The 27897-nt window shown below is 40.8% G+C and overlaps 1 protein-coding gene across 3 annotated transcripts in view; it reads right to left on the bottom strand.

Moving 5' to 3' along the window:
* The window catches only part of AGBL1 (AGBL carboxypeptidase 1), a 285385-nt gene that overhangs the window by 166803 nt on the left and 90685 nt on the right, over window positions 1-27897 (bottom strand). For all 3 annotated transcript variants that reach the window (XM_054077987.1, XM_054077988.1, XM_054077986.1), the window contains exon 18: window positions 5909-6089. In XM_054077987.1, the coding sequence (XP_053933962.1) occupies window positions 5909-6089 (181 nt within the window). The remainder of the gene's footprint in view (window positions 1-5908; window positions 6090-27897) is intronic.

The raw sequence follows: 27897 nt of genomic DNA on the forward strand, positions 1-27897 counted from the left end.
CAATTTAATTATGCAGGTCTACATTTTGAGAACTAAACTCCTCTTCAATCCTTTGACCACAGAGAAGAAATAAAGGGAAAGAGGGGGAGGAGAGAAGATATGTCTGCCATTGTACAGCTTTGCGTGATGTTACCTTTATTTTTAATCCTAGAGCGTGCAGTTCTGGATATCAGTTAATTCCTTACATTGGCCATTAGCTTTTTTTTCTTGTATCTGATCAGTTGTGCCTCTTATTGTCTGGAATACACAATATCTCAATGCAGGAAAGTAAGTGTTTCCATAGGAGAGGAAAAAAAAGCCATAATATAAACAGCATTATATATATATATAGTGCATTTTGGGTATAGAGACAAAAGAGCTTCTGTTCCTCCTCTTGAGTGTCCTTCAAAAAAAACCAAAGGACTGGGTTCCAAAGAATAAGTTGCAGGAGACTAATTTTTTCTCTCTGTAACTTTTGAGACTGTGCAGAGGAAACCTGTTCTAGATGGATTTTGGAGGACATTTCTAACTCTCTATTCCAATAACTGTTGAAGACCTAAAACTTTTCTCTGCTGGGTTTTAGGACATAGTGAACCAAGTCTCATAAGCAAAAAAGGATGGAATAAACAGCCTAAATAAAGTGGGAGTGAATATCAACAGAGAGGCAAGACAGTCAGCATATCATCTGTCTTACCTCCAAGTAGCAGGAAAGCTTACTCAGCCTGTGGTGTGGGAGGGCAGGTGCAGGAGGGAACAGGGTGTTTTTAAACCGGATAAAGAATAGTCTGTGGCTCTAATCCAAAATGCAAATCAGGATTTCCTCTTCCTCACTGCTACTATGGTTACCCCATGGCTTTGAAGAAATCACGCAGCTTCCAAAAAATTCATCTTCCTTTACCAAAAAAAAGACTCACCAGCTCCCACCTCCACTGATTGGTTCAATTCATGTATAAAATGCATCAAGCTCTTTTCATTGAAAGGCTTCTTAGATTCAATAGGAGGGAGGGGAGGGGAGAAAAGGGCAGACAGGAGAGAAGAAAGAGGAAACATTAAAAGGAGTAAAGAGGAAGATGGTAGCAATACAGGAGTGAGACATGAACTCAGAGAACTGCAATATTGGTCAGTTAGGGTTCTGCCAGCGGAAAACGAATTTACACATTCACAAAATACATAAACACTCCAGTCTGCACATGAAGTATTTTTTAAAGCCAGATCATTTCTCTAGGAGCTTCCACTTCTTGCTTGATCAGTGATCTTGCAAGGCCAATCATTTTTAATTTTATACTTCTGGGAACTTGGGGGGGAGGGGAGGACCCTCATGAAACAGGCACAGTTGGCAAGCATCAAGTGTTAGCATTTGGCATCATTTATTACTGCTGTTTATGGTGATATAAATTAGGTTATATTGGTATAATTAATAATCCTAAATTTAGGTGTAGTAAATAGCAATATTTATCTACAACTGCAGTGTCTGGAGAAGTTCAGCCAAAAATCACAAAACGTTGGCTACCATTTGTGACTGATTTCACACGTGGAAGTGCCAGGTGGGGGAGTGTGCGTGTTGCATACAGATCTGAGCAGATGCAGCAGAACAGAGGTGTGAGCAGGCTGGGGACAGGACGGTGCACAGCAGGTGCGGACAGAAGACAGCAGCAGAGCACATCACAGCTTCACATGCAACTGCAAAGGCATGAGTGAGCACACACACCACTCAAATAGGCTCAAATATTTAACAATGAGTTTATGCAGAACACTATGGACAGCAAACTGAATTTTGTTTCTTTATAAAACCCTCCTTTTGTGCTGCCATAATTAAGGTTTTTACAAGTTCCCTTAGTGAACCCTGCTTTCAGGATTTTACACAACTGTGACTATAATTGATCTAGTTTTGGGGTACAAAGTTCTCACTTGAACAGATGAACTTTCTTTTTAAAGCAACCCAGGAAGCTTCATAAAAGGCTATTCTGCACGATTCCTTGTAAATCTAGAATCTTCTGAGAACAGTATTTTCCACATTCTACAAGTGAAAAACAAGCTTAGTTAAAACAGCAGTAGATCTAGATTGAAGGAAAAACGCTCCCAATTTGCATACTTCAGTCTCCATTTTAAACTGCTCAAAGGTCATGTTATGTCATTATCTCATTCTCTAAGGAACAAAACTCAGCTAAAAGGAGGGGGGCAATGACCAGGGTCTCATAACCCATAGGTAGTAAAGGCAGGAGCGCAGGTCTCTCACTTGCTGCATTTTATATCACTATCCCAATGAAAGTGATACTCTTCATGGATTCTGCAACACTTAAGAGAGATTAATTTATTTCAAAGTTTTCCTATTTTAATATGATTTAGTTTAAAAAGGGAATAGAATAATGGGTGAAGGTTGTAAGCTATAAGACCAAACAACACTTATTACTTTGGATTCTCAGAAAACAACTAGTGCAAAATAAAGTCGGGCTGCAAGGACACCTTCTGTTAAGTAATTTAATATGGCTCTCACTTCAGACTGGCACGCATTACTGGTCTTGTAATTTATATCAAAAGAAACAGAACTAAAATGTACAAATAACCGTACCAGGTCAGACCAAGGGTGTATATGACACAGCATTCTGCTGCCAGAAGTGGTCAAAAGTCAGTATCTGGCAGAAAGCGTAAGATGAATTTTATGGAAAGCAATACTTAATTTAAAATACATACCCACTATCAGATCTGCTGAATATTGCTTGACAAGCCCGGCACCTCACTGCTGCTCAGGATGGAGCAAAACACTGAGCCACACACAACACCACAATTGCTCACTAATTCTTTCTGGACTGAAGAAAGCCCAATTAGCTCCAATATTTTGTGTCAATCTATATTTTTATGTGATGATCACCCCACTCACACATGCATGCCTGTATCACCACTACCTTCGTTCAGCATCACTGACAGGGCTGCAAGTCTCTCCATCGCTGACAGACAGGAACAGATTGACAGAGCACTGACTGAAGTGAAAGGGAGTGTTGAGAGCTGTTTCCCAGCTCAGGAACACACAGCCAGAGCGTAATCACTTTACTGCAGACCTATCTGTGTCAGAGGAACATTCTCCGCATGTAACTTTCAGATCACATTAACCAAAGCAAATACCAAAGCCCTGATAGTCTTGTTGCTGCACGAAGCTCCCAGAGTGTGATCGTGTGGTACCCTGCTGGGATGAGCGCTCCTCTGCTGAGCTGCGCCTGCGGCAAGGAGCCAGCTGGGGAAGGGGCACAGCTGGGCTGCTGGAAGAAATCCTTTGTAACCACGCACTGGTATTTGTCTCCGTGGTGGGCAGGGAAGCGTTATTCATACCCAGCACACAGGACTGGGGAAGAGTGAGAGTAAGGAGATTCAAATAACGGTCAACAATGAGAGAGTCCAGCTTTCTTAAATAAGGAAAGATACAGAGACACCAAGACAAAAGTAACACAGGCACTGGAACAGAAGAAATCCTTGTTTCACAATAAGAGGTAAGATCACCCCTTACCACATGTAGGTATTCCCAGTGTCGAGTACAGAGTCAAGATACTTATTAGCCTGGAAAGTGTATTTGATGTATTCAGAATGTCCAGTCCTCACAGGGGAGAAGGTGTGAAAGCACAGCAACTTATTAAAACCAGAAAAGAACAGCAGGGTAAGGTGTCGGCTGAGGGAACGCCAGACCTTCTAGCAGTCTGTTCAGGGATACTTGGTGGGACTTCCAGCAAAGTCATTGTGAATCCCAGAGCAAACAAATGGCTTCAAAAAATAGGTTGTGGAAGGGGTCTGAGAGATGTAAAAACTATTTAGCAAGTGTCTTCTTGCAGAGTACTATGGTCAACAATGGGCTGTAGAGCATCTCCCTCAGAAAACAATTTCCCTCGTAACATTGACTTGGAAGACAACAGAATTTACTAGAGCATTTAAACCTGGACAAAGCAGAACATTAAATTGCCAAATAAATCTGCAGGTGCACATACAGACATTAAGGGCCTGACGGATGTTTGCTTTTTCCAACATGCACGGTTATCTCTGCACAGCACCAGTAAAACAGAGGCCCAGAACAGAAGCATTTCTTTCAGTGTAGGAGGACTCAAGTCTACTAAAAATTACACAGGAGGAAAAAAGGAGAATATGAGGGCCACAGGAGGCTTCACAGGATCAAAGTATTTAAATTAAAGCATAAAGGAATGGTTCTCTCTCTTTCCCAGGTCTCACAGTCAGTAACAGAGCCATGGCCTGTTCCCCTGCCCCTATCCCACATGCAAGGTTTACAAAACTTTTCCATTCATTTGCACCAGATTTAATTACAGTTTAAGCTCAACTGCACCAGGGAAGGCAAAACACTTTCCCATGCGACACGAGCTCAAGCAGTACACTTCATCCAGGCGTCACCAAAAGCCACATCCTCCTTCCTGAGGGTCCCATCTCTGCTACGCTCACTCCCAACAGCTAGAGAAAAAAAGGTCAGACATTCCCTCCAGTCCTCCATCTGCTGGAAACTTAATTAAGTGCAGTGAAAGGTAAAAAAAAAAAAAAAAAAAAGAAACTGGGGTAAAAAGCCACAACCTTTCTTTCTTGCTCCTGCTGCCTGGAAGAATCAAGGAAGGATTTTGGAGCCAGCAGATGCTTGGAATACACTGGGGCAGCATCCAGCTACACAGAACAGTCCTTCCAGACTACTGGTGCACTCAAGTCCTGGGGAGCATTGCGGCACAAAAGCTGTGACTGTTGATAGTCACAGACTAAAGTCTGTCAGAAAAGCCTGAGCTGCTCTCTGGCGCGAACCGAAATTAATTGATTTAGAACCAACCCGACAACTCAGTCACTGCTCAGGATGGTTTTCCCGTATCTGCAGCACTTGATCTGCACAGCTTGACCCAAAACCAGATGGGAGAACATGGCTTAAGAAAAGTTATTCCTTGACCCTTTGCCGTTTGCTTCAGCGCTTCTCTAAGCTGATCTTTGTGCTTCAAGTTTCGTTGTGTGTTTGACTGCAACAATCCAGGGGACACTGTTGTTACCAAAACCAGGAAGACCTAATTGCCAGATCAAAACACACACTTCACTAGCTATCGATGGGACACGATCATAACATCCTGCTCCTAGACCAGAGTCTGGGCTGACAGTTATCAACCTACAGCCACTCCACAGACATTCACTGTCTGCAGAGACACTGGAATTTTTTTCTGGCAAAGTGCAAACCTACCTTATCTTGGTGAACTCTTCAAGCCTTCAAAGGGAACTCCTGTTTCACCAGCAAAATAACAATATTTATTTCATGTTAAGAGATTAGAAGCAGAACTGTACTTTTTCCACTCATGTACAGGGAGAGTGAATGCAAGTTAGTGCAGGTAGCACTGACATAAGGCAAAGAATGCAAAAAGCAATCAGTATTTCCCAAACTCATATTCAGTATCTCTTAGGAAACGTGGGAGGCAAGATTGAAGAGGAGGTGCGAGAAAGAGGGAGCTTCACTATATGGAAATATTTCTATGAAAGTGTGAAAATGTAATAGATCCTTACTCATCCTCCCCCCATCAGGCTATACAAAGCATTAATTAAAGTCAGTTATTCCCAAACATATCTGTTTTGCAGGTGAAGTCTGCCCTGCTGCCTTAGTAGAATAGATAGTTCTCCATGAACCAAGAAACCACCGCTAATTCTCCATCCAGGCAACTGAGAGAACCGATGGCCACAGACAGTAGAGAATCACGTATATCTGACAAATGCAAGACAATACACTGGGCTATATCTCAGATTCACATTTTTCATACAGGAATGATAACAAGAGGAATAAAACTAGAGTCAAAAGGAATTCTTCTGACTCAAAACACTGAATACAAGATCTGCTAGGCACACAGGAGTAAAGCGCACAGGGGTGAAGTGCGCAGACAAGCCTAACAAAACCCCAGAATAAGTACATGTCGCTACTCACTTTCCATTGATGACTCCATCAGGATTAAGCATGGGGACAATCTTGAAAATGAAACATTTCCGCAGGAGATCAGCAATGGGATCACTGCTCACAAGGAACTCCAGAGTCCCCTTCATTACCCAACTGGCATTGCTTTCACCAGGGTGAACACGGGCCATTAGAAATACATAAGGGCGATTGTCTGTAAAACAAAGCAAACAAACCAAAATCCTAGACAGGACTTCTCTTTGAATGCTCTCATTGCAAATGGGGTTTATTCCTTTCTAATTGAGATAACAACCTGATATATATTTTAGGGAAAAAACTTTGTGGTGCTATTTGCCAACTGATCCGAGATTTGGTAATCAGAATTAGCATGTGCTAGCTTCATCCCTATTCCTCTTCTTGTTTATTCCATGATACTTTCCAGATGTTCACAGGTACCATTAGAGGGCATTTTGCACATTCGGATTACTGCCTCTCAAAATGGCACCACCATACTTTCCAACAATTCTTGAAAGTTTGACCCTAGCAAACTTCACTAAGTTTTAGAAGGCAGATATAAATTAATTCATCTTCTAAAGTCCTGTTCCACGTCCAGTATTTCCCTATTAACAATTGAGAACTTTCCCAATCTTGAAGATCTGTCCTCCCATAAGGCTCCAAGGACATGCAAGCTGTCTGACCACTGACAGTCACCTACATCGTAGAGTCAGAATCATAACTTATCGAGTTTAACTGATAAAAGTAAAGAAAATACATGAATATTTTAACCAGATAAGATGCAGAACTAGAGTACTCAAAAGTAATCATTTTATATCCATCCAACAAAAAGCAGAAACATCAGTGCACATCGCTAAGGCAGGCTGCTACTTCTGGTGTAAAGACAGTTTTCAGTTTTACATAATACAGGCGTACACACAGATTTGCAAAGCTAATGTCAGAAGTTGCAACTAGAAGAGTTCAGTTGTTTCTAGCAGTACATTTGGCATGGGAGACATAAGCTGTGGGAATTTTGGGGAGGGGAGAGGGTTTGTGGGTTGATTTTTTAAAAAAATAATCAAAATCTTACTACATAGTTTATTGTAACAGGTTCAGCAGAGCTTATCAAAGTAGATTTACAACTTGACAGAGAAAGTTTCCTTGTTATCAGACACGTTATTTGCTGTTCCTGTGAAAAAGTACCCACATTTGGTCTAGTTCTGTCTCCAAAAACACTCAGCATACATATGCTTAGAAAAGACCAAGTTTGACAGCAGATTCTTTGAAGTTCCCATCTGTGCTGAGCATACTCCATGGATGGGCCAAGGAAAGAGGAGAAGGCAGAGGGAAACATCTGCCATCTGCAGAAAATAAAGAGACAGGACAAAGCAATTCTGTCTTAACATGATCCTTTTGTGAGCATTCACAATCTCAGGCTGTTGTCACAAGTCAACCTGACAGATTTGCTTTAGTGGACACCACTATCTGTCAGGGCATCACAACAGTGCCAGGATAGGATTGTCCTGCTCTATCAGGCAGCGTCAGAGCTCAGGCTCTGTTCCCTTACTTGGATTGAGAGACCCAATAGACAGGACAGAAAATGAGAACAAAGGCATCAGCTGAGTGCCCTTGTAAACAAATACTGAATTAGCAAATTATTTGCCTCGCCTTTGTTTCCCAAAGCTGTCCTTCAGTTTCCAAATGTTTTACAAATAATTAATCAGTTAATGTGAAACAAGGATGTAAAAGACCACGCTGAAAAAAATATAGCTATTAAAGAGCTGATTAGCAACTTGTCCAACAATGAAAAGTCTGCATCATAGCTGATAATAGATATGAAATTTTTCATTTCACAGTCAACAAGGAATGAGCACTAATTCTGTCCTTAACTGTGTATCCTGTTACAGTTCTGCTCAATGAGTACATTGCAGTACACTTTAGTTACATCTTTCAGAGATGCAGACTCAGATTTGGAAACAATATCCCCACTTCCATGTCTTCCTCTTAAGCAGTTGGTGGGCACGAGAACAGTGAACTACACTCTCAGCTCAAATAGCTCATACAACGCAGTCATATTCTGGCCCAGGTAAGAAACTGAAAGTCTGTTTCTCAATAGCCATATATCAGTCTTTTATCATTCTTGCATCTCACCTTACCATGAAGTTTGTATACTTTGACCAATGTGTATACATAAGTGCCTTAGGCACTCGTGGATTACAAATGATACCTTTAGCCCCAGCAGCAATAAGAACCATTCTGGCTATTTTCTCCAAAATTAGAGTACACAATTTCTATTCTGCTCCAGCTAGCTGTGCATTACAGTCTAGTTTAGTAATGCTTTCAAATATCAACAGGCAAAAACTAGCTTTCACAAAGACATCAGCTGCATTTTGCCATTTCCAAACATTTTCTTCTTTCTCCCATCACCATGATTTAGTGCTGTTTTGCAGGCTCATTGCTGAGCAAAACTTACGGGACTGTGCTGTTGTAGCTGAGAATGAGGCTCTTGAGGACTCCTAATGGACAACAGCTGTAAATAGCACAAAGCACAATAAAAAGTGCTCTCTTTTGCAATTGATGAATACAGCTTTAACAACTCTTATCTCTTCTGTATATTGGGAGAGAGCACAACACCTTAATTGAGAGGTTCTTTCCTCAGTCAAAATTAAAAAAATAAATAAATAAATAAATAAAAAAGGAAAGAAATTAAGCAAGGTCTTCCTCATCTCAGAAAACCAGGAAAGTTCACCATAATTCTGCTAACTGCAAATAGTGTAGGACCGGCAGAGACCACTATTCTTCATCTCAAGACTGATCAAATCCAAACTCATCATACTTTGATTCAATGTCAAAAAAGCTTCTGGAGCTTCCAAATCTTAAAACACAGGAAATGTTGGGGGTGGGGAAGACACGTGACAGAGCTCATCTATACTGTTTCACTGCAGGTGACAACAGTGGCCCACAGCCTGTAGGTCCAGCCAAGGAAATCTCTCTAATCTGCTTTCAAATTTCTTTGAAAAGCTCCCCTCCTGACAAGCACATCCAAAGCTCTGACATCCCACCCACAAGAGAGTCATAACAAAGGTATGTACCAGCAGGCAAACCGCAGAGATTGTTAAATGCCCGTTTCCTTCATGGAAGCCATCACAGCCAAATCCCATATCCAAATGCTGCACTCCTCTAAACTGCACCCAGCATGAAGACTAATGAAGCAGCAAATAGAGCAAAGAGCTGACAACATGGCCATAAAAGTTGCTACCCCTGAAACAACTGGAAAACAAAGATTTAACTCTCTGTCAGGCAGGAGTAACTTAATACTATACTTTACAGCATATCCAGTTACTTATCTGTCTTGAAATTACTGTGATAATGATGATATAGTTTAGAGCTCATGAAAGCAGGGGACAGCAGCACTAGCCAGCCGCGCTCAGCACTCCAACTGGCAGGCATCAGTCAAAATTTCTGCACTCAGTTCAGCTGCTTTAATTAACTCCTGACTTCCAACGCCCCCAAGACTGCAGTCCTGACCAGATCACAGCAGTGCTACCTAGCATATCTTACTGGTTCACACTGGTGTTCAGGTGCTCTTCCTCTGTGCTATTTCTAAGCTCCTTGTGAATCTTGCCTGCACCTCATCAAACCTCTCTTCAGGACATGCAGCCACAAGTTCTCTCTTCAATATCCTCGCAGACCAACAACAGCATTTGAGTCTTCAAAATCCTCAGACCAACACTTAGGCAGAATCCTCCACAAGTTCTGGGGAAGCTGCCAGAGGGCTCAGGTTAGCCATTTATCTCTGCAAAGCCCACATGACACATAACCTTCTCTGGGAATGTAAATAATAAAAAGAGAAAGCAGAAGAACCTTTTCAAGCTACATAAAGCCTTATCCAACTGATCAAGTCTTGTTACACTGCACTACATTTCGACATGCCCAGAATATAACGTGACATCAACAGCACCTTAGGTGAGTGATTACAGCACCACTCATTCCTCTTGCAAAACTCCGAGCAAACCCCCTTTGAGTAATAATTCTATGAATATATCATCTACTTCGCCTCTCCCCCTCTCTGCATTCATTTTGTCTGTGGATATATGCATGAAAATAAGAGTTTTGTTCTTCCAGTATGACTAACTTGCTGCTTAATCTGCTGCCTGTTATAAGTATCCTCCTGTAGTCATATCATCATCAAGGTTTGCTAAGAGGTGACTTTGATGTCACTAATAGTGACATCAGCTGGGAAAAGAGCAGCCTGAAAGAAATTAACAAAACCCCATTAACACAGCAGTGTCCTTCATCGAGAGAAGCACAAAAAGGAAATAAAATGCAGTTCCAGATGCCCTGACCTGGGCTGACGTTCTAAATTATTTCAAGCTGAGATTTGAGCCCTGCAGTTTGTAAAGGGACAGGGCATTGAAACAACACAGGGCTAGAATTCTATAAGGAGTCAAAGGGAATTATGTACAAAGCATGTGAGAAATTCAACCTAGATCCTGGTCTTGACTAGGATATTTCTGGCTGTGTTTCTGCATACCTCTATCTTCTTCTATCCCAAGCCCAGTGTCAGTGAGACACAGAAGTATTATTTTCCCCGTACATAAACACAGCACGACTTTATTTTGAGCATTAAACAAATCACAGGGTCAAGGTTACCCCAGGACATAGTAGACAGAAACCAAGAAAGCTAAACTCTGTCTCTTTATTTAATTGGCTATGGGCACTACAGGGCATTCTGTGAGTCAAATGATGGGTAAACAAGAGCACCATCACGTAGCGCTTCCATGCATGCCATGGTTACACCCTGTCCTGGATACATCTGATATGCCCAAGGCTGCATAGTTACACAAAGCCAGAAAGAAGCAGGATATGGTGTGATGTACAATGAATATATTAAAGTATATTTGTAAAAAGGATAAGATACTGAGATCACAGAAAGCATGACTGATCTGGGGCAGAATCTGTCAGCCACTTTACTCCCTTCCTAAAACTCTTCTTCCAGCAGTCTGTCTTTCATTTGCCTCCAGACAGAATAATTCTTTCCTCCCCATCTGCCCCCACCCCAATGTTTCTGTTTCCTTGCTGACCCTGCTCTTAGCTAAATGTTCCAAAAGCAGACACATCTCAAGACAGAGGCAAAATACACAGTCTGGCAGGACCAGCTGTTGTTTTCCAGAATTATTGATAAGCTATCCCTTTCTTAAACAGGTCTATATTGTATGCATTTTTACTGTTACCTATGGCAAAGAAATGAACATGACAAATTGTCTCAGATGCCTGTTCTCTACCTTCATAGCTTGGTGAGGGAGCTTCAGGCTGTAAGTTGCTTGGCAACCTCCTTTCGTGCACGTGTTTTATGAATTTATTCACCTCTGAATCAGAGATGATCAGGGAGTTGAATATGGGTACAGACTGCCCATCCTTGGTGCAGCTTGACATCCTACTGTCACTGGTTTTTAACTCCAGGAAACTGGTAAGCAAGTTATCCGGTCTGTTTTGGGATGGACTCCAAAATCCCAGGCTCTGAAGGCAGCGGGAATCTCCGCCACTATTTATTTAATATCTTCTTTTGGCTTCTGCATGACTGAAGCCAAAGGAAACCCACATGAACTAATATCTGTTCAAATCAAAGTGTAACTTTTGCAGAAGACTGGGGAGAAACTGCATCTTATTTTCATAATTTGCAACCATGGAAAGCCTACTGTAACCCTTTGCAAATTATTTCTGTTTATAACTAACATCCCAAACTTAAGCATATGCATCCAGCCGAAATTTCCAACCACTGCATTACGACTCATTTTTTGATGCGCCAATTTAACATTCACTGGCATATCCTCTCTCACCCTGCACAACCCCTGAACCGCTTGGAAAACATCAAACTTCAAAACTGAAACCATGCAGCTGTTAATACAGATACCTTATTGGACTGATGACAAGCAAACTACCTTCCACCCACCTCCTCTCAGAGCTTTGTCATTGAGTGGAGGAAGTCTTCTAACTGAGCACACCTTCCCCAGGGTGCTCGCTGCAGCCAGACAGCACTGCCGGAGGAACAGAACACATCGTGCAGCATGGCGTGTTGGTGGTAGCGCGTTCTCACTGGAGCTCTGTCTAAGAAGCTGCATCAGTCACAGCAGATGCAGAGTTTAGAGAGGACACGGCTTTCTGCCAGGTAGGTACCATTACTCCCTGGTGAAGCTAGCAGAATTACAGAGGTCTTCTTGTGTGAGCTGCTGCACCACACCAATTTTGGCCAACCTAGTTGCTAACTATCCCCAGGGTGTCTTTTATAGTTAGGAGGAGCTTGCCCACCATTGCTCCTGCCCCAGCTGCCTAAGTCTCCTAAGCCACTGTTGCCTGAGCTGCTGGTTCCTGGCATGTCTCTCTGCTCCCCTCAGCCAAATTCCAAGGGAATAAAACCAAGATGGAGGACAGCTGGTCAGGAAGAAGTACTGCCAGGAAGGATCAAGGGATTATAGTGGATGAGTTAGTGATGCAAAGCAGATCAAAAAATGGCAGTTCTCCTGGGATGGAATAACATCATGAGGAGAGGTGGTCCAAGATTCCTCATTAGTCCTCTGGAACAACCTCTATGCTCTGAGAGATGGTAGAATCACTATTTCAGTCCTCAGGGCATCTCGGTCACCTCCTTTGATCTCTTTGATGCAAGGTGTCTACTTACTGCTGAATGTTAGCCGCTTTTAAAATAAGTCAGGCATTAGTCACTGATTAGCAACTAATCAGAAATATTTCATCATCATGATACTTTGATCAGAAATACTTAACGGAAAGTTCTGTCTTTCCTGCTCCGTTAGTGACAGTTGTACCATTTTAAGATTGATGTAACGTAATTACTGGGATTCCTTTCATGAGTAATTATCTTCCAGATCCCTTCTATTACACTTAAGTCTACTGATTCTTAGCTTCTGTGTATGCTTCCTTTGAAAGGGGTGAGGAGCGAGCACTATGATCAGCTTCAAGAGTCCTCCCAACAGAGTATCTAGCCAGCTGGTGGAGGGAGCTCCAGATTATCAGTCAAAGGCAGGCAAGGATACATCATCCCCTGCTTCTATAACACACACATTACAGCCTTAATTCGTTCTATGGCATCAGGCAATTTAAGATACTCAAGTATTTTGTACTGCCACGGTCTAACCATCAATCCATGTGTTTTTCAGCCAGCATGGGAAAAACATAGATTGCCTTGGAAAGACACAAGGCCTCCGAGACATGGCAAGCGGAAAAAGAAGTATTTTTAAGTTAGGCACACATGTGACACTCACATTCTGTGTATTTTGTGTGAAGGAAACATTGCTTGCCCAACAGGAGAACAAATCAGTTGATGCTGAGTAGATTGGAAGACACTGGGGCAGAAAGCTGGCAAAATAAACTGCACAGTGTCCTCATACAGTATGATTAGAGAAGCGGCAGCATTGTTCTAAACTGTTCCGTGTGTAAATGCAGCAGAGACCTGCAGGATAACTGCTGTATAGGCAGCATACAGAGATGCATAGAGCTATGAAATCCATGGGCTCTTTTCAGAGAGAAGGATTTCATCTGAAATGGAATCAGGCAGGAGAAGCAGACTGAAAAAGCTTCAATTGTCATAAAAATATCTCCCTGGGTAATCCACAGTGATGGAAAAAGGAAATTCTGATAATTTATGTGACAGTTTAATGGGATTTTTGTGACACATGATACTTTAGAAAGAATTTGCCCAAATAGGACAGACAGGACTTCAATAAGGCTTCAGCTTCAAAACAGCAATATTTTCACCCCTTACCTTTACATTTCATTCTGTATATCCACTACTCACTCACCACCCATCTATCTCATTTCCAAGGCACCTTTCAACACTGGAAGAGCAACAACTCTGCACCTTCTACTTAGATCCCTATCGAGAGAGGCCTCCAAGTATCTGATCCCTAAAAAAGGATCAAGCTGACATTGTGCCGAGACTGCAGAGCATCCCAGAGCTGTGAATTGTGAGGCACAAGCTGTCCTCTGGTCATGTTCCCAGCTCAGTGGACAGCTCTAATAGCTTCTCTGCAGAAATGAAGGGCAGCAGATGGAGAGTGAGCAGCAGGAATCGCTTTCAGAGGGGACACCCCCAGAGTGCACTCCAGGACTAAATGACTTTCACGCTGTAATGCCTCAATTCATGCCTCCTGCTAACGAGAGATACAGCCTTTACCCCAGTGTAATACCCCATGCCCCTCACCGCCATCATGTTGAGAAAAGGCACAGCAGCAAGGGGAATTGCTTAGAGTACTAAACTAGGGTGAAGTCAGGGTTAACGGGATGAAACTTCACAGAGGAACATTTAGGCTGAATATCAGTGAGTTATACTGAAGAGCCTCCCCTGTGGAGAAGTAGAAGTTAACATTAAACCACATTGCCCAGAGCACAAGAAACCGTTCCGTACACAACAATCTCGCAGTAGCTGAGGACAAAAATAACCCACCAGGCATTTGTTTGCTTTACTATTTCCAAGGATCCAGTTCCAAAGCACTTGTTTTTCTGGAAAATTTCCTTCTGGGAATCTAGGCAGGAGTGGGGTGGTAAAAAGTTGTGTGAAGATCTCTATTTTGCCCAGTCTTTCTGCGACTGCAGCAGGCTAAGCCAACTCAGGGCCTGTGCTGGGGCCTCTTAGCCCTGAAACAGGTGCCGAAAACAGAGTAACTGTCAGTGTTTCTTTCACCCCTGGGAATAACAACCCAATTTAACAGGAAAATAAGTTATCTGTTGTGCAGTCCTTCAAGCAGTTCTATTCTACAAAAGACAAATTCTATATTAAGGAGCTTTTTGCCCATAAACTGTCTATACAGAACAGATTTAAAACCCACCTACAGCATAAAGCAATGTTTATTGTTAAACATGTGTCGTGCCTTTAAGAGACACAGATCCATCTCTCCCTCTGACTTGTGGTCTTCCTGAGGGAATAACTTGTGAGAAATAAAATATATTAAAAGGAAGCGCAATCAGATCCTCTCATTATCAAAGGGATAAAATATCAATTTTTGTCAAGATAGATAGCATCACAGATTGACTCTGATGGGAAAAATTAAATTCTTGGTCTTCACTTGATTTGATATTTTATCACTCCATTGCTCCAGAAATATCCTGGCAGAGAATGTTTTTTAAAAATATTATCCTGTATTTCTCCTGCAGTAAACAAACTATGAGAGTTTTAACTCAAGTATTTTGTTACATATGAGCTACCCAGAAAAAAAGAAAGAAAAGAGTCAAAAGACATCTTCCAATGCTTCACTATGTCAACAACTTCACAGTAAAGGACCTCTGCAGGTTCACCTCATCTGTAACATCGCTAAATTAACTCTTACATCATCGCTGTGCACATCTATCCTAAATTTCAGAACTGTGTTGCCCATAACTGATTCTAAAGGAATCCTGCTTTCAATAGACAAGGAATTGGCAAAACTAATCTGTCTCCCAATTTTGAATAATGAATCTTGTCTTGATGGCAAGTTTTTAGATTAAATCTCCAAACAATTGAGCAAGAGAATGTACATAAGGAAGCAACATAAAAGGTCATTCATTCATGAGAGCAAAACTGGTGCCGGCCCAGTGATCTTGTATAATAACATAAACAGCAACATTTTTCATCTTCTAGAATACACAACACATTGTGTGGCAGACACAAAGCAGAGTTTTACTAAACAAGAAGTATTTAGCGCCATAGAAGACTGTCCACTCCTGAATAGTTTAGCTTCCTGCCTACTTCGTCCTTGAAAAGCCTACTTCTATGCATGAAGTTTCATTGAAGAAAAGATAAAAGACCGAAGTGGGAGACACTGTTGCTTTATTATCTAAACCACAATAAATGGATTTCTTTTCCCTTTCCATTAAATGTTTAGAACTCATACAAGTAGCAGTGGTAATATTATTGGCTAGTACTACTCTCTGTTCCTTTGTATCCCTCCAGCACCCTAGAAATAACAGTGTGTTTTAAAATCTTTTGTTCAAATCTTAGATCAAGAGCTAACATTAATTGCTCAGGCCAAAACGTGAACATAAGTTTTCCAAGTAAGATAACAGAAATAAACCTTGAAGTTCATACCATATTATTTTCAAGCATTTCTGCTATCGAAATACCCAAGGATGAAGAAAGAATCAGGATCGTATAGCGCAATCAGAATCTCAGAATACTTGACAGAAGGATAGTGGAACAAAATTTGCTGCTGCATAAAATAGATAACATGCCAAAATTTCAAAAAGCATGTGCTAAGACACTAAGCAGCCACTGTCTAAGGTCAGTAAAAAGTTCTTTCCTTTAGATGCTAGTGAAACGATTTCTAATAACTGATGACTTACTGCATCAATCACTACTGGGAGAGGAATGTCAAGCTAGGAAGATTGCTAGTCTGTTTGAGAAAAACTGTTTCTTCTTAGAACTAAGGTGGTAGGAAGATTAGGGAAAAGAAAAATATTCCCCCACCTCCCCAAATAGCTACAAAGCACAGAAAAAGGCACATGGGTGTAAAGGAGTTAGGCTACAAAGCAGTTTTGGCAGTCCCAAAAGGAAAAAGTGAAATGGAACGTGATATTCTTCCTCACCGCTCCATGTATCATTGCAAAAGTGGAAGTTTGCTCACAAGAGAGATTTTTGCTCTGTATTTCATAGTTTCCTAAGTGATTTCAATTTATTTAAAACAAAAAGGCTTCTCCAGAAGTTTCTTCTTGACAAATAAATTATCAGCATAGATGACGGTTGCTAATCTGGCTGAATTTCTGATCTGTAGTAGACAGACTAGCTTCATGAAGCTGAAACCGTGACATGTTTCCTCAATCCCACTGCTTTCCTCCATTTTCACCCCACCATTTCCATGGCAGAACTTTAAACCATTCCAATTGGCAGTAACATAGAATCCTTCCAGTTTATAATAGCTCAGTCACTCTTTACAACCTGTATAATTCACAGCATGAGCTCCTCTCTTACTTACCATAAGAAGCCCTCATATTGAAACCATCATATTTCAGAGCATTCACTACTGCTTCATAGTCTGCTCTGTAAACTAGCAGAACGCTTTTAAAAGAAACACTTATTTAAATGAAAGAAAATCCCTGCAAATCATGGTCATGACAGGCTAATGGCTAGCATTGCAAAGATAATCTATCTTCCTGCTATATCTAACAAAGCTTCTTATGCAAATACTTTGTTTTCAAAATATGAAGAGACTTCTAACTGATATTTTGTAGCTGCAAGAATATACAAATAATGAAAAACACCTTACATCAAAAAATAACCTTCACTTGCCATCTAACATCCCGATCAACTCTCAAAATCAAAAGATGCCCTTAAGTTACTTTTGTTTTCTGTATTATTTAGTGTGATTCCTTCATGGATGATGAAACCAACTATTTGGCCTCACTGCCTGTTTATAACCCAAATTCATTTTAGAGATTGTATGCATTAGCTGCGTGCTTTAATTTGATTTGTTTCATTTTATTTTATTTCTGTCTATTAAATCACATTTGGGGCAGGTTAGATGGCCTAATGGGGAGCATGTCACCAGCACTACCCCCTTTGTGCAAGCAGCAATTATTTTGTCTGGGCTGAGCCTAATTTCAAGTCACATCTTGATAGGCTGACAAATAAGGTCACAGTATCCATATTGCAAGTGCTATCCTAACTGGTGGCAAAGACCTTTGGCAACCTAGAAGATGGATCCTGGGACTATTCTGATTTAAAGGGTATGATACAGGGTACGAAGTTAAGCAGCAAGTCATCACTTACGACTTGGAACACTGTTTATAGTTTATCTACAGGCATAGCACATAGCTTGCGGGCCCGTCACCTATGTCAGAACAGAGACTCTAAGCGTGCCACTATATTTTTATTGCTCACTTACAGTTATTAAGTGCTAAACTCGGGGAGAATACAGATACTGGGGGCACCACAGCCATGGAGACCCTGGAGTCCTTCATCTGTCTCTTGCTTATTTTTTTTGCCTCTGCCCAATTGCTTTGTGAAGAACAATTCCCATGCGTTGAGCTGTGCTTCATGGTGACCCTCTAGCTATTGTTTGTGTGCCCTTTCAAAATGCTTGACAAAACTGCCACAGAAGGAATTTGGCATCTGGAAGCTGCGACAGACACGATATGACCTGATTCATAAAACATAACTAAACAGCTTGGGCTGCCAGCGGCCAGGATTTACAGGACTATGTTTCAAGAACAGCCTTCAATGCTTGCTCTACTAAATGCACTTTTCCTACTGTGCCACAATACAAATTCCCAAGCTGTGGTAGAGTGACCTGCAACACTGTGAAGTGACAAAGCAGCAGAGACACTAATCTTGTTAGAGCCTACCCTGTTCGCTGCTGGTCAGGAAGTGGAAGAAATGACCTTGGCTTTGGCTGCATCTTTTACACCGGGCTATAGGGGTGGAGAATGCTACAAAAAATTAGACAACATAATTTTTCAGAAATTCCTCCAGCATAGCGAGCACAAAAGAAAAATCAAGTCATGAACATTCTCTGCTGCATTATCCACTACAGCCTCATTTTTACAATCAAAGCCTCCCTGCATTTGTATTTCTGGCAGGAGCAGCCTGACCCACAAGGAATTTAAGGACCTCCTGCTCTCCTAGTCAACTTGTTTTTGTATCTTGCTTTTCTTCTTTCTATCCTACTCACCTCTTTCCTTCATCTCCACTTCAATCACCAGTTGCAATCTTCTGTTAGGTGCTCACCACAGGACCTAAACATCCTTTGGGAGACCGGTCAAAGTCACTCTGGTGCCAATAATAATAAATTCCATCTCACTCATCTTCCCTTGGAACACTTAAACTAAAGACTGCATGTTTCAAGCATGTTACAAGTGAAGAAAGCAGGGATTTACAGAATAATCAAGTAAGTTGCCCAAGGATAAAATACAAATCAATCACAGAGCTGGATGCTCGACATCTGCTTCCCAAGACCCAGTAATGAAGTATCCTATACCAGACATGTTCACCTGACAAGTGAATTTCTACATAATCTATGTCTTCAAAGCACTTATTCCTCTTTTTATTAACCATGGAAATGAATTGAACTCTGCAGTTAAGTAACACCAGTAGAGCCTTCTCTCAGTTATGCCAATTGTCCTATATCATGATGCTACAACACATCTGTCATTTTATTTCTGAAACTCCCTCACCCTTTCTAAAATTAGCAAATACACATTTGCAGAGGGCTATGATATTCTTGAATCCATCAATAGCATATGATTCAGGGAGAAAGTGAAAGATGATATGAAAGCAGAAAGGGAAAAATGAGAAAATGAAATGGGATGTTGTAGAAGGTTTCTGTTTTTCTTGAAATGTAAAAACAAAATAATAGGGAAGAGTACAACATTTGGGAGGCTCAAAAGAAAACTCCATAACGCCTTCTAATGTTTTCACCAAGTCATCCAGAAGTCCTTCCTTTTCTGTGGGTCAAGACGTGCCTCCAACTCCACTGTGACTTTACTCACTCATACTCACCTCTGCCCCCACCATGTTTTAATAAAAATTTCAGCCTATTTTATTTAACCTCGTCTATTTCAAAGGCACAGAAGCAGCACCCAGGCTAAGTCAGAAAATCTTCAAGACGGTTCATTAAACAAATTCAATGAAGAAAGAAGAGAAAAAGCTTGTAAAAAGAATTACAATGTGGCAGGGAAAATTACTTCCCCCCCCCCCACCCCCCAGCTAAGTAGCACGACAATTGCAATTGATAGAGCAAATTAAATTCTAAATGCACTGGTGATTTGATAGATATCATTTTCTGAGTGTTACTGAAAAAATGCCTTCTTTGGGAAAGAGAGTTAAGATCTGGAACAAGTCCTGTTGGTTCTGGGGCCTGATTCAATTATGCAAAGTTCATTAACATAAAGTTAAGATGGAGCAGTGAGAAAAGGCATGGAACTTCTCTAATATGCCACACGCTGTAAGAAACTCTCTCCTGACAAAACTAGCAATGCAATTTGATAGAAGGCCTGTTTGCAGATGTAATTGGTAGCTGCTCACTTCAAAATGCAACTCTCTTCCCTCACCTTCTATTCAGAAGGCCAGAAGACAGAAGAGATACACAGAGCAGTACTGCTCATTCTGCTATCTAATTCTGCAAAAATCATTTACCAAAATGAAGCAGGTGAAATCAGAGAAAACCCAAAATTACCTAGAGTGAAAGAGACCAGATGCACCTATTTTTTCTGTTGGCTAGAAATCAATACCCAACAGCCACATAATAAATGCCCTGAAATGATACAGAAGTCCAAGTTTAGCTCTTGGCGAACATTGGTGTACTTTGCAGTATCTACCATGTCACTTGTCAACTAGTTGATCTTATCAGCACATTTGCAGTCTGAGCATAGCAGCTGTCTCCGCTTGTTTATTAGCAATTTCTATTCCTGCATTAGAAACAGGTGGGTAAGCTCCGAGAGCTACCAAGTTTCTCTTTGATGTAGAGAAGGATAAATCCTCTCATTAACGGACTAACATTTCAAAAATCATTACAGGCTATTTTTAGTTTCATTTCATTTTAGTATTGCTGTGTAACTGCAGCCCATTAATCACAAATATTTGTTTCTGAAATCTCTCAGTTAAAAGCAACAAGAAGTGTCAGACTATGGTGTCTGCAAACTAATAGTTTCAGTATATTGTTGTACTTATTATACTGATATCAGATTAGCTGCATCAGTCACATAGCAATGGATCCTGTTCTCTGATCAGAGAAATTAAACTCAGTTAAACAGGTCAGGCAAAAATTCATATAGACCCTCCCAGCAAAATCAACTTACATATGGGAATTAAAAATAGGCAGTGTTTGAAATTATAGATACAAAAAGATGAGAAAAAAACACACACAATGGATTGCAAAACTTCCCCCTCACTCATTTATACTGTCAGGTAGGTTAATATTAGGATCAGCACAGAGAAATAGCTTTTGCTATGTTTCACATGAGTGTAGACCCCCTTGTATGGATGTGGACAGAGAAGCTGAATAAACTATCTGCTTACAGCTCTGGAAAACATGCAGTAAGGCTGCTCCATACAATCCAAACAACTCTGATCGTTTGTAATACATGACTAGCTAGGTCAACTTTTATCAGACAAAAACAGATAGCTTGGAACATTAAATCCAGAAACTGGAACATTTTTTCCCAGAAAGTTTTAAAAGCCTTGAAGTGTCAGGCGAATGACTTTTCTATTTTAAAGTGAGTCAAAATAAATTCTCTCTCCAAACCAATCAGCCAAGATTTAAAAGCACCAAGAAACTTCCCAGTTTAGAGGGCTAAAGGCACAAACAACATGATACTGGTAACACCACCTACATTGTTTCCCAACAGTCTGTTAGCTCTGTGTATTGTGGAAGAGTTTGCCTGACCATGGCAGGAGCCTACCGTTAGAGTGAGAAATGCAAGACTCACAGGATCATGAAAACACGCATAAGAGTAGCGGGTTTCCCTGTCAGAAGCATGCATTCCATCACAGCCTTGAAAATCTTTAACACAATCTGTTCAAGACTTGACCATATTCCCCTAAACTAACTCTAAGCTGAGTTCCCAAACTAAAAGCAACAATTTGCTAGCAGAGTGGCAGAACCAATTTTTTTGCCCACTCTGCCCAATCTTGCTATCCAGTACAAGCCAAAAAATAGTTTGCTCCCATGAGATCATCAGGCACTCAGAAAGCAATACATATCTATCTCAATCTGTGTATTAGTATGGCCTTTCTGCTTCAGAAAGGAAAGAAATATTGAACTAGAGATAAAAACCGCTCTCTGTGATGGCAACTGCAATTGTTTGCGTACCAGCTGCTGTCAGACCGATACTACATTCTGGGAGCTTTCCAGGTACAGATAACTCTTCCACAGCGCCAGCCTGCTGGCTGTCCTGCCCCTTACTCCTTGACCGAAGCTTGCCCAGTAATCATCAATGAGGAGGTACAACCAAACAGAAAGGAGTTAACAGCAGGTCACTGGGACAGCCCAGCAGCTCGTCTCCGCTTCTTAGAGGAGTACTTCTTAATTATCTTACAGAGAGCAGATAGGGCAGAGAAGACAGGAAATTTTATTGATATTTTTTTTTTAAAAGGCACACAGAAGCAACACTTCAACTGTTACAAAACTTCAATATTCTTACCTTACAGCAGGTTTCCAAACAAGAGACCACATGGACCTTCTTGCTAGCCTTTTATTCAAGGAGCAAGTGTGATCCACAAACTGCCATACCATCCACTATTTCAGCTTTACCATCTGAAAGCAGCTGATTTAACACAGGTGTTGGGGGGCAAACATTTAACTACTTTCAGGCCAACCCACTTTTAACTCTGCATCAGCAGGTGCTCCACATCTTGTAATTTGTGAAAAAAACCAAAAACCTGTGCAGTAAGACTCATGACCAATTGAAGAACATTATGACCACCTGGAAGAAACCCTTTCCTGACCTCTACCGTTTGCCTAGAGATACAAGCATTAACTCTCCGCCCCTTAGCAAGCATATTGCTCATAAGGATATTCAGTCTCCACAGTCAATCTGACCCTAAAATTATGTTCTCTCCCATCTCTGTCACATTGAGAACAGATTTAACTCAATTCAAATGCTTCTCTGGCTAATTTATACAGTACCACATTGACCTTTTAGCATATGCCCACAGGACCTTGTGTGAATGGAATTTATGACCAAGAAACGTGCAGCTCACTGAAATACAAGGGTTGGGGTTTTTTCATGCCATAATTTGAAAGTTGATAACAGAAACCTGGTAGCAGTTTAATGCTTGTTCACGTTTTGAGGGAGCAAAAGCTGCCTGGGGGCTTCACCAGGCTGTGTTTCAATACCTCTACCAGATACACAGATTGGTCATTGGGAACACAGCATCTGCAGTTGTTTCTGGAGTGTTTCCACCTAAGGGATAAAAGATTATTTTTTTTTCCCCCTTCTGCAAAGGCAAGAATTTGAGCAACCTATCAGTCCTATGGAAGCTTTCAGCTGCACTACAATGAGGCTGGGGCACTGGGGTGTTGTCAGACACGTATGTTCCAAGCAGCTGACTATAAATTTCAAAACAATATAAGAAATACATTGGACCAACCCTTTTTCTGTTTCGTTCATAATTTTCAATACCCTATAACAAAAATACAAACACTACCACCCTCCCGTGAGAAGGCAGTTCAGAACCCAATAAAAACTTTAAAAAAAATCATTACTAAAATATGTACTGGGTTAGATTATCAAGATGTTTAATTTATTAGTGTATGAGAAGAGGCTCTGTAATTCTGAAAGACCGGAGTGTAGCAAGTACTAAGTACTACCTATGTTCTAGCACAAGTCCATCCCAACCAAGAAGATATTGCTAACTTATGTTTCAGAAAATGCTGTTGTTAATCAGAATATTTCTTCACTGGAAAGGATATGTAGGGTTACAGATCTCTTGGGACAAACATAAGGCTCTTATAATTCAAAGAAAGAAAGGTAACACACAACAAGTGCTGGAGAGACAGCAGAAAATTCTGTAACGCTATCCCCCAAGAAGAACAGGTCCCAGAATAAATCTCCATCTTTCAGAAGGAAGATTATTTTTTAAAAATTGCAGAAAATTACAGATGAATGAAGAGCAGCCACTGCAGTAAAAACGATCTCATTTTAGATGGCTGTTCTGCTAGTATGTTGCGTAAGGCAAGGGGCGGGAGAAAGAGAGATTACCCTAACATCTACTTCTCCCTTTGCAAAAAGCGCTTTGGCTGCCTATGCTTCAAGGCATGTTTAGAATCCTTGTTCAGTGTTTTCTGTGCATTGCTTGCTGCCTCGACTAATTGGATTCAATACATTAATATGTATTTTGCCAAACTCACAGAAGGCTGCTCGTAGTGTCAAAGCGGTGCTGGCTGAGTCGGTTCCACCAAACGCTGGGATTCAAAGAGCAGTTGATACATCATGAAAAATACTGGCCTTGGTCTGCAGGCAGCCATGTGTCTGTCTCAAATTTTATGCTCCATTTAATGAGCTTCTACCTTTATCGCAGTAGACTGGTTACTCAAACAAGAACATAGTTTTGCAGGAATCTGTCTGTTCTTTTTGCAATAGGCTGCCACATTGTTGTGACTGGGATATCAGAAAGAAAAGAGAGAAGGGATGTTTGAAGTTGAAAGATAATCTTGAGAAGTTTAGAGCACACACCATCAGAGTTGCATATCTGGAGATCATTGTTTTGGCTTCAGGTGCTCAAGAAACTGCCTATTCGATCAGAAAAACTATTCTCAATTCTGCAATTATTTAGCAATGTAAAGTAGATGATGTTTTTATTCAACTTTTCTTCACTACTGCATTAAAACAAGATCACAGTTTTCATAACAGTTGACTCTTCCTGTCAACAAAACCAAAGTAGTACAAAGCAATAGAAGAAGCAGCACCTCCACCCCTGCAAGTTGAGCAAATCTTCAATTCAAAGGCTACAGACACAAAACTCACTGTTGCAGATGTCAGCATAAAGCAAAAAAATGTTTTTCTCCATGTTTTGCTACAACAACAATCTCAATTCTATTTCTATAGGCACTAAAATCTTTTAACTTTTAACTATAATTATAAATAAGGAGTAGAGGTAGAGATGAAAGGAAAAAGCAGAACAGGTTCTGTAAACAGCATATTTTAGGAAAACATAAGGCTAGTGGACTCTGCATAAGATTGCAATTCAGACCACACTAGGCACCTAGATAGCCAGAAAAATAATCTGAGACAACATCCTCTCTTCACACCCAATGGAAATGCAGTCTAATAGGACAGCCACCTGAAAAGCAGAGGTTTTCTTCTGTTCTTGGTTTCTCTCCTGAGACTTTCATCAATAATAGCAATAGTTCTTCTTGTACGACTCCTGCAGTGTATAACTGCCATTATAAAAGCCTATTGGCCCTTTTTACAGAAACCACTCAGCATCCAGACAAAAATGGGCAGGTAGATTGCTCTAGATTTGGCATACAGACATCACCTAAGGGTTCAGCAGCATTGGCTATACTGTGTGCTCATGTACTGGAGGAGGCATAGCATGCAATGACACTAGAACAACAACAGATGGGCTTGCTGTTGTGAACTGTTTCCAACTAGTACAATGCCAGATTAGCACTCCAGCTGAATTGCTACAGGCAGCTCTTCTGGCTGCTTCAAAGATCATTACCAATCAAAGCAGATCATCCTACCTCCCTATCTCAACATTATTAGATGAGAGCTTCCTTTAAAGAGTGCATTTTCCTTTGGGGTGAACTAACTCCAATAAGGCGTTGATCTAATTTGATCCGTGTTTCACTAGAGGAGATGTCATCTCCGGCTTTGAAAAAGTTATTCAAGAGAAGAGAGCTTGAGCCTTTCATAATTAACTTGCAACACTGGTTGCCACGCAGGGAGCAGGCACAGTTATAATAACTTGGAGTCAATAATTCATAAACTAAAATGCATTATTAATCAATTATCGAGGCCTGAATTACATTTAATGAGATTAAGCTGATTGGAGCACTAAGCTGTTCAAATCATATTGATTTAATCAATGTACTTAATTAAACTGTGTACATTTTCCACATGATCATTATTTCCCAGTATCCTACGTAAGTGGCCTCTGCAATAAACATCCTCTGTTGTTCTTTGCTTAGGAATTACTCTTTGCTGCAAATTATATTTAAAGGTAAAGGGCTCGTTTCTTTCTGAGAAAAGATCAAAGTTGCAAAACAAATATCTAAACAAGCAAATTGAGATACAGTGGAATATTTCTCCCAGCAACTATAGCTTTCTGATTCTGCAGGCTTATTATTCCTCATTCTAGTTCTAGGAGCACATGCAGATTCAAAGGGCCCAAACATGCTGCCATACCCATTCCAAGAATGTCACTCTTTCCATCTTTAAAAACACGCTTAGACACAGGCAGAAATACGTTTCAAGTCCCACAAAGATATTTAAGGTAAGCAGGTGTCATTATCTCTTTATGATAACATTCATAATGTTTCCCAGCCTGGCATAAAGAGGACTTCTGATGACAGAGCAACTCAAAGTGACAGCTCTTATGGATGTAGATCCATTTACTAATGTCATATTTTTTTTTAAATTTCCCTCACTACTCCTGCTAATTAGCTGAGAAATTTAGGTTTAACTTTAAACCCCACAGTTCAGCTCTATAATGCTACACACTGCCGAAAGGGCACTCATCACGTGTGTTGACTTGGGGGAAAACACTCATAGCACACAGCATCATCACAACAGTACAACCAGCCAAGAAGAGAGCTTTGCAATTACTTTCTTTGTGATACCATAAACGATGACTGTCCCACCTCACTCTGCAGAGTGATGCTGTTTTCACTGGCTGTTGTGTTAACTCCCATGGCCATACATGATGCTCACGTCTTTCAGCTGAGAACAGAGAAACACTGGCAGTCATCAGCTGAAGCAGTGCACTCTGTGTCACTCTTAACTCATCAAAATCTTAATTCCTGTAAGGAATTGGTAGAATCATAGAATGGTTTGGATTCAAAGGGACCTCAAAGATCATCTAGTTCAAACTCCCTTGCTGCAAGCAGGGACACCTTCCACTAAATCATGTTTCTGAAAGTCCCATCCAACCTGGCCTTGAACACTTTCAGGGATGAAGCATTCTTAACTTCTCTGTGCAACCTGCTCCAGCTCCTCACCACCCTCTTAGTAAATAATTTTTTTTCTTATATCTAATCCAAATCTACGTTCTTTCAGTTTAAAGACATCACCCCTTGTCTTTTCACAACATGCCCTTGTAAAAAGTTCTTTTGGGACTGTTTCAGTTATTTCTCTCTACTAGCGTTAACCAGAAAAGCACCTACTTTAGATCTCTTCAGGGATGTCTTTCCATGTCTAACTAAAGTCAAGAGTTAATCCACTCCAACAAAGTGCACAGCCAGGAAACACCTCCTAAGGAATACTCATACAGCAAACTAAAGCCAGCATAGTGTAAACTGTCCTGCTCCAATTAGTCATTTTGCATTTGGTGGTTTTAATTCCTTCACTCTATTAACAATATCCACATATCAGTACCCTCTACTTTCTTAACCAGAAGAAAATTTTATCTGCTTTTACTTACATTCATTTGAAGAGCAAATCTATCCATTTGCTCTGCCGCTTACAACAGTATCCCACAGCTTACAAGGTCAGCTGTCTTCCAGGGAGTCATACTGCAAGTTTGCATACATAAAACTGTAAATTAAGGGTTTGCAAACTATTACTGAGTACATGTGTGTGCTGTTAACAATGTCTTCACTGGGCTGTGGGTTGCCAACCCCCAAAAAATTGGAGCTCTGCAAGCACCTATCAACATCGTGGAGCAGGGAGCTGGCACTAAGATCAGAAGCTTTGTCATTCTCAATGTTTCTGTGTTCATTTGAGAACACTCTGAAAGATGTTGGGAATTGTCTCACTTTGAAAGTCCTGTTAACCCTTCATTGTAAAATATCCAACACAGTCAGGAACAAAGTCACCAAAGAGTAAATGTCTGCCCAACCTTTCTTTCCTCTACATTCCGTGATTTCTTTCATTTTCAAAGGCTCAAATGTAACGATTCAATATCCTAGGCAGGTGGACCGTGCAGCAGACTCACAGAAAATTCTCCTGCCCTTTTCGTTTTGTGGGGGGGAGGTGGTGCTGAATGAAGGGTGGGGATGTGGGCAGGGGCAGTTCAATAATTCTGAGAAGAGCTACAGACTCCTGAGGAAAAGCTCTGTGCTTAATATGGAAGGTCAAATCTACAGAGTCAAGCTTTTTATAGGACAGAATGAGGAGGAGGGGAAGAGGAACGTGGTAAAGACAGATAGCGGAGGAGACAAAGAACAGTCCCAATGTCTCATCATTGGTGCTTCCCACACAGTCAGAATGGGAAACTAATGACGATCTTGATCACCAGACTATGGGGGATAGTGCAGTTAGAATGAGTAACAAAGAAGTCTCTTCTTGCCAGATGCTTATCTTCATATATTGACAAGAAGTATAACTTTAAGTGAAACTAAAAAAACCAAACAGCAATAAAAAACATCAAGAGAGGCCCT

Source organism: Cuculus canorus, chromosome 12, assembly GCF_017976375.1.
Source record: "Cuculus canorus isolate bCucCan1 chromosome 12, bCucCan1.pri, whole genome shotgun sequence".
Taxonomy (NCBI): domain Eukaryota; kingdom Metazoa; phylum Chordata; class Aves; order Cuculiformes; family Cuculidae; genus Cuculus; species Cuculus canorus.